The sequence below is a fragment of the Populus nigra genome, chromosome 16 (assembly GCF_951802175.1).
Source record: "Populus nigra chromosome 16, ddPopNigr1.1, whole genome shotgun sequence".
NCBI classification, from domain to species: domain Eukaryota; kingdom Viridiplantae; phylum Streptophyta; class Magnoliopsida; order Malpighiales; family Salicaceae; genus Populus; species Populus nigra.
Genome location: NC_084867.1, coordinates 3,398,259 through 3,405,825, shown reverse-complemented (window position 1 = coordinate 3,405,825; position 7,567 = coordinate 3,398,259). Strand labels below are relative to the sequence as shown.

Here is a 7,567-nt window from a genome sequence, read left to right as displayed (position 1 = left end):
AATTATATTACAAATAAAACTAAAAGGTACTAGTGTTTTAATATAGATTGTGCACAATGCAATCCATAATGATTGATGTCTCCTTTAAAAAACCAAATAGTTGAACAAGCATTCATGGGTAATTTTATATTTTTATATCTTTATAACACAATGTAATTGTTAGAGAATAATTATAAATCATATATTGAGACTTTACCTAATAATTTAATCTTTTGAGTTGAATTAGTTCTTTGACATAGTATTAGAGTCTTGATAACTAAGCGGTCACGAGTTCAAATCTCATTATCCCTATTTATTTGATAAAATTAAATACAAGGTAGTGTGAGCATGTACAAGTTTCAAGCCTAAAGAGCTTTTACTTGAGGGGGTGTGTTAGAGAATGATATAAATCTTAGCTTTAGATCTCACCTAACAACAACTTAAGCTTTTAAGTTAAATTGGTTCTTTGACAGTAATTACTCCTATGTCCATGAAAAAGAAAAACATTGCTAATGTCTGAGGGGTTTATTCGAAATTTCATATTTTTTGTACAGTCTAATTACCCTGTAGCCCTTGGAGTTAGTTTTTTTTGCCTAAGGTAAAGGGGTATTTTTGGTTTTTTGACCTCAGTTTTGTTTTTTGCAATTATCTTGTAGAGTCAAGGATGTTATGGTTTTTTTATAAATAAAAAAGTGGTTGACGTGTGCAGCTCCTCCCGGTGGCCGTTGGTCGCTTTAAAGGATGACATTCAAAGCGGCGTGCCACTTTTTACAAGGTGGGCTACTGTGTGTCAGCTGTAAGGGCATGTTGGAGCTCCAATGATATTTTTTCTCCTCCCCTCTCCCCTCTCTCTTCTCCATCTCAAAATGTGTGTTGGTCTTGCAAAATTATAAAGTGATCCTCAATCTTTTAATTGTATTGAGTTTGATTTAGTTTTTTTTCAGTTTCATCCCTTAGCATTTGATTTCTTATGTTTATTTTTAGCAAATTTGATCCTAATTCTTTTGATTTCTATTTATTTTTCTTTTAATCTTTTTTTATGATCGGATTTTATTTTTCGATTTCATCCTTAATCATTTGATTTTAATTTTTTTTAGTTGAATTTCATCCTCATTTTTATGATTGCAATTCCTTTAATTTTGAGTTCTCTTCTTAATTGATTGTTTTTTGGCGAGTTCATTCCTTATTTTTTAATTTCATTGAATTTTCATATCATATTTGATATTTTTTTTATCATGCTTTTAAAACTTAATCAGTCTAGGAGTCGACTTCCGTCATTTTATTTTCAGTTACAGGGGTCAATAAAATTGTTTTTATTATGCATGAAATAAAAATGATATTATTTTGATAAAAAACATTAATGGTAAAAAAGTCAACGAGTGTTGACATGATTTTCTCCTAGCTAATCGCTTTATTTTTTATTAAGCTAAAAAGTAAAAAATGATATTATTTTGATAAAACAATAATGGTAAAAAAATCAACAAGTGTTGACATGGATTTCTCCTAGCTAATCACTTGATTTTTTATTCAGCTAAAAACTAAAAAAATGGTATTATTTTGATAGAAAAAATATTAGAGAAAAAAAATTCAATTATGATTTTCTTTCTTTTGATTGGTCTTTCTTTATTCGGATTCTTTTTAGATTATTTTTTTTTAATTTCATCCCTTTCCATTTGATTTTGTTTTGTTTATATATCAAATATGATACTCATTTTCATGATTGTTGTTTTTTTATCCTTTCCTTGGTTTGTTTTTTTTCTTTTCAATTTTGTCTCTCAATATTTTATCTTATTTTTTTTTAATTTTTCTTTTTTAATCCTTTTCTTAATTTATTTTTTTCTTTTAATTTTATCCCTTGGTGTTTTATTTCATTTGTTTTTTATCCAATCTTGGTTCTTATTCTTTTAATTGCTCTTTTTTTATCCTTTTTTATTAAATTTTATTTTTTGATCAAGTCCCTTATTATTTTCTTTCATTAGTTTTTATACCAGATTTGGTTCTCATTGTTTTGATTATTATTTATTTTCTTTTTAATTTTTTGATGGTTAAGAAATTTATTCAAGCATTTTCTTGGTATTTTGTATGGTTATCTCGGTCTCATGTTAGAGTTGTTGGTTTTGAAGATTAACAAGATTTAACTTCGGTTTTTTTTTCATCCTTTGACAACAGCCTATTTGGCCCTGAACTTTCTATTTTTTCCTCTAGGGTTATCCTAGATTGCTGGTTAGTCAAGTTAACTAGAATTTACTCAGGTTATAATTGTTTGAATATCGTGTTTATGTTAGAAAAATATTGACCTGCCCCATGGCGTAACACGGGAAAAAAATCTAGTATCTATTCAATCACCGATATATAATTATTTAATAAATATTTTGAATAAAGATAATGACACTTAACGCTATGGTTTTAAATTGATATACTATCTATAAGATTTACTCAAATATTATTCATTTTAAAAAAAATCATGCAATATTTCAAAATCTAAGGTGTAACACCCCACCTCACTGGCAAGATATTGTTTGCTTTAGGCCTCCCAGTCCACCCATGTCTAGGGCTTCCACCCAGGTCCCCCTCACGGGTTTGTTCTTGATAGCCACGCATGGCCTCAAAACGCGTCTTACTAGTCAAGGTCAACATGCACTTATAAGGCCCTGGCTCTGGACGCTCGCTTCCGATGTGGGATCTTACAATCCCCCTATCTTAAGACGAGTCGTCCTCGGCTTTAATACCAAATGTAACACCCCACCTCACTGGCAAGATATTGTTCGCTTTGGACCTCCCAGTCCACCCATGTCCAGGGCTTCCACTCAGGTCCCCCTCACGGGTTTGTTCTTGGTAGCCACGCATGGCCCCAAAACGCGTCTTACTAGTCAAGGTGAGCATTCACTTATAAGGCCCTGGCTCTGGACGCTCGCTTCCAATGTGGGATCTTATATAAGGCCTCGCTAAACATAGTTTCTTATAACATGCTTCCTTAAGAACATAAGTTTTTTCTTTTATTTATTTATTTATAATCACAAAGAATTTTTTTTGGTTTTGGAAGGAGGGGGAGGGGGAGGGGGTTAGTAACAACATGTCAAGGAATTAGTTTGCTAAAACATCTTAAATAGTATTTGGAGGTAGGAGATAGGCTTTATACATGACTAATGGAAATTTAGATGTATATTTTTTCTTTGATGAGAGTATTTTAATAATATAAATCATATCTTTCTTTAAAACACTATTTGAAAAAGATATTCCTATAATTAAAACAAGATCGACATACTTTCAAAACAACACCAAAAAATACCCATCAATATATAAATTTGGTCAAGATGCACAATATTTTTTAAGAATGAATAAGAAGATGATCTACTGATTCCTCTTACAACATACATATTAAACTAATAATAGCATCATCAGCATCAATATGTAATACCCCTTCTAACCAACATGCCTTTAATGTTAATTTTATTGGGTATAGCCATCTGACATAACATTTCAACTTTCAAACACACACATAAGTACCATCTAAATAAAAATTTAATTTATTTATACACACCAAGAAAGCACATTGCATTATAGTTTAGGCAGAGTCCTTCATTAATATATATAATTAGAAGTGAGTGAAAAAACTGAAAAACTAATTAAAAAAAAAAATAGTTAAAAAACTAAACCAAATAAAAAATCAATCGACCCGAGAACAATCACCCTATCTGCGTATGCTCATTTCTTTACCAACTTTCTTTAATAAGTTAAGCACAAATTAAATGGTAATAATCCAAAGTTTTGGATTAACCACTACTTATTGGTTTGTTTCTAGCTGTCTTTTTCATTTTTATTTTACGAGGCAAGCGAAGGTGCTGATCTTTCGTCATCCTCATTAATTGTTGGTTTCCCTCAAATCGCATTATTCATATATGCTACTTTAATTAATACGATATATCATGTTAGATTCTAATTATGTAACAAAAGAACAAAATACCTCTCTAAACTAAATTTCTAGTCATTTCAACATCAATGCTGGCTTTCCTGTCTAGCTCTCATTTTGGCTCATCTTCAGCATCAAAGTGTTTCATATTCAATTCCCATTTGAGATCCATCCCTAATCTCAACGTCAAACTTTCACATCCAATTCCATCTTTTGATCTCTTCATTGGATAACTCAAGTTTCTCTATCCTTTCCTTCTCCCAAACATCCCACATGCACATGATTTCAGTTACTCAAACAAGGCCTAGCTTGCTAGCTAGCTAGCTAGCTTTCCTGTCAACATTGACCAGCTCTCTGTAACTTTCTCTTAAATGATGTTTCTTCATGGATTCAACTAACATGGTCCAAATGCATTTTAAGGAAATCCCTCCCTTTTCATTCTCCATGGACCATTGCACTAATGCCATGAAATGTAACATCTTGATCTCAAAACAAGAAACGGTACTTCCCATTTTCCAACAAAATTACAATGTCCAAACCCCCAACACAACCCCATCATGGTACATACATGGCAAAGTACTCATAAAATGAAACAAAAGAAGGAAGAGTCTTGCTTTGGATGGTCATCATTAGTGCTTCAGTGGAAGGAACTCAAAGAACTGGCAAGGAGCGAAGTTATTAGCATTCAAAGCTTCAGCAGCAGAAACTGATACCTCACTCTCTCTCTCGTTAATGCTTTCGATATTATTGTTGCCGTCACCGCCACTACGAAGAGGAAACAGTTGAAGGGTTTGAGATTCCCCAGTACCACCTCTGGATTCATTCCCGTCATTGATGACACTGCTATTGAACTGGTTAATAAGGGTTCCATGATGCCCATTTTCTCTGTAAGGTGCTATAAAGACGTTGAGGTCATGAGCCTTAATGAGCTTCGCTGCTGCTGCTCCTTGTTTTGACATAGTTGTAGTGCTACTAGTACTAGAGATAGTGTTTCTTTGGTGGGTGGGAGATGGACAAGACAACTGCATCATCTCCCACGTGGCATTCCTTTCTATAAAGTTCCTTCTATGCTGTAATTCTCCTTCATCGAGTTGCATCCATCCATCTGGTCTACAGTACTCTGCCATTGCTCCTTTTGTTGCCCTTGATATTGAAACAGATTCCTGAAATTTAATGAAGACCATGCAAAACATGATTTTTCTTGCTATTGTCTTATTAAAAAAAGAAAAAGAAAAAAGAATTTGAGTAGTGCCAAAAAACTCTATGATCCTTGTGTTGTTTACATATGAATCTATACTACTATCTAACAGTATTCAAGTAATAATGGGGTCACGGTTTGTATACGAGTTATTTCTGAATAACAACAACAAAAATCAAAACTATTGAAGAGTGTAAGAAGCCAAATTGCTTCTACTGCTAGGGTTGGTATTTTGTCTTTTCATTATCAAGGTGCCCAGATATTCCATGGAATAAAAAAAGAAAAGAAAGGGTGCCCAAAGAACTGGCCTTCACAATGCCATGAATGCATAATAAGCACAAGACCCAAAAAAACCCAGCGAGTTTCATAACAGCAGCCCCGACAGAAAGGAAGGAATGCAGCTTTTAAACCCTTTTCATTTCCCAACAAACAAAGTTTTTGTTGTTTCTTCAATTCCATATCTCCCTACTACATAAGCTTCTTCTTTAAACTCTACAAACCTAAAACCAAAGGAAAATGCACTTCTAATCATAACAACATTATTAAAACTGCTTAATTAATGTTTGTGTTATGTTCCTTTTTAGGGATTAAAGTAAAGGTATTGTACTAAATTTTCTCTCTTTTTAAGAAAAAAAGGAGCCTTCCTTAATCCATTAAGGAAGACAAAGGAAGGTTATATAGTAAGTAAAAAGAATAGACCTCTGATAGTGTACTGCAGTTTGTAGAGGGAGCCCAGTTCTTGGTTTGTTCACCTTCATAACCTGTCCTACTTGCCTCTGTAGACAAAAAGAAAAACAAAAAGATTACGCAACTTTACACCTCTCTAAAACCAACAATTGCAATACTAAAAAGCAAGACATACATGCTATCAGGCTTCTCTAACTAACAACAAAATGGAATTCACAGAAAGCCGTACATATCAAACAATATTTCTATCTCTTTCAAGCCGAGGATTGGAAATAACTCTAAAAGGGCTTGTTGATACTCTAATATTGAAGGGTTTTTTTCTTTCTTTCTTTCTTACCTGATTCTTTCCTTTCAAAGATTTCAATACCATGTCCATTTTGCTGATGACCATCAAAAGAATCAGATTCCATTTGACGTCGACGCTTTTGCCTTTCTCTTGCCTTGTGGTTTTGAAACCAGTAAAACACATTCTTTCCTTCAATCCTTCCATATCTACGAAGCTGTGCGGTTATGTCTTGAATTTGGTCAGTTGAGGGTGTTCTAGTCCCTCTTCGATACAAATCTTCAAGGGTCCTTAACTGCTCCGGTGTTGGATTCCATCTTGAGCTCATTACAACTGGCTGTGTGTTGAATTCTCTTTTGTTTTCATCAGCCATACTTGCTACAAAAGCAAACATGAAGGACTATAATTTATTTACATTCAATTAGTAACTCACACCTGAATAGACAGACAGACAGAGGGAGCGAGAGAAAAGAAAAGAAAGATGCATACCCAGATGGTACTGATTGAGTGCAAAGAAATCGGTGTTATGAAGGCGACTGCCAAGGCAAGGAGGACTAGAGGCAGTTGGAGTGTTGTTTGTAGAGGGTATTGGCCTTGGAACTAGTGGCCTAAGCTTCCTGCCATTGAAAGAATCTGATATGTTGAATTCACCACCATCATTATAACCCATCATCCACATTTTCGTATAAACAAGCTTGAAGGACAAATAAGAGAAGGGTTAAAGAGAACAGAATGGAAAGTTTTAGCGACAGAACTGGATATATAGTGAAACCAGAAGAAGAGGAGTACTAAAGTAGATTCTTTTGTAGATCCCTCCCACTCCTTTTTTTTCCTCACAGGGAAATGTGTGTTGAAATAATTGGGCTGAAAAAAATGGTCATGGTTTAGCAGGAACAGGAAAGGAGCATGCAAGGGAATAGTATGGAGCTAGCTAGAAGGTGACTCAAAAAATGTTGCCCCTACCTTTACAACATAGGTAATAGATGTTATTCATTTATAGTAAAAGGTGTTGCCCTAGTTGAAAATGTTGGGGGTAAGCTGCTGAGCAAGAAATATAGAGAAGTAGTGATTAATTTTTATTATTTTAAAAAGGTTAAGATTGAAGCAGAATTTGAGTTTCCGGACTTTAAAGAGATGTGGATTGATCACTACAAATCTACATCTACAAAGAGATAGATAGGTAAAGAAATGGGTGTTATATGTGTTGGTTTATTATGGAACAAAAACAAAAGTGAGGGCAAGACATGAAGTTGACTAGGCTGTATCTCAGCTAGAGTGAGAAATAGAAAGACAAGTCTTGTGTTTTTTCAAGTGTGAGAAAGTAAGTATACTATATACTCTAGTAGTAGTAGTAATAGGAGAGGACAAAAGCAAAAAAAAAGTTGAGAGAGAGAGAAAGAAGATGAGTGAGGGAAGCGTGGAATTCTGGGAGGATTATCGGGAGTAGCAAATGAAAAACGACGTGACGATCATGAGGGTTATCATATGCCTCATCACCCTTCCTTTACCT

At 33.9% G+C, this 7,567-nt stretch overlaps 1 protein-coding gene across 1 annotated transcript; it reads right to left on the bottom strand.

The window, feature by feature from the left end:
• Positions 1 to 4,375: 4,375 nt before the first annotated feature.
• LOC133675039 (WUSCHEL-related homeobox 1) lies at positions 4,376 to 7,115 on the bottom strand. Its single transcript, XM_062096303.1, has 4 exons — positions 6,547 to 7,115; positions 6,112 to 6,435; positions 5,787 to 5,863; positions 4,376 to 5,052 (listed from the first exon to the last, which is right to left on the bottom strand). The coding sequence occupies exons 1-4, from the start codon at positions 6,734 to 6,736 to the stop codon at positions 4,519 to 4,521; spliced, it is 1,125 nt and encodes a 374-aa protein (XP_061952287.1). The 5' UTR covers positions 6,737 to 7,115; the 3' UTR covers positions 4,376 to 4,518.
• Positions 7,116 to 7,567: the final 452 nt, after the last annotated feature.

Bases quoted from the DNA above. Each gene is read 5' to 3' on its own strand.
- LOC133675039 (XM_062096303.1), bottom strand. From the start codon at position 6,736: ATGTGGATGATGGGTTATAATGATGGTGGTGAATTCAACATATCAGAT. The intron at 5,864-6,111 runs GTAAGAAAGAAA...TTTTGTCTACAG, and splicing joins CTTTGAAAGGAAAGAATCAG to AGGCAAGTAGGACAGGTTAT. The intron at 5,053-5,786 runs GTCTATTCTTTT...ATTAAATTTCAG, and splicing joins ACTGCAGTACACTATCAGAG to GAATCTGTTTCAATATCAAG.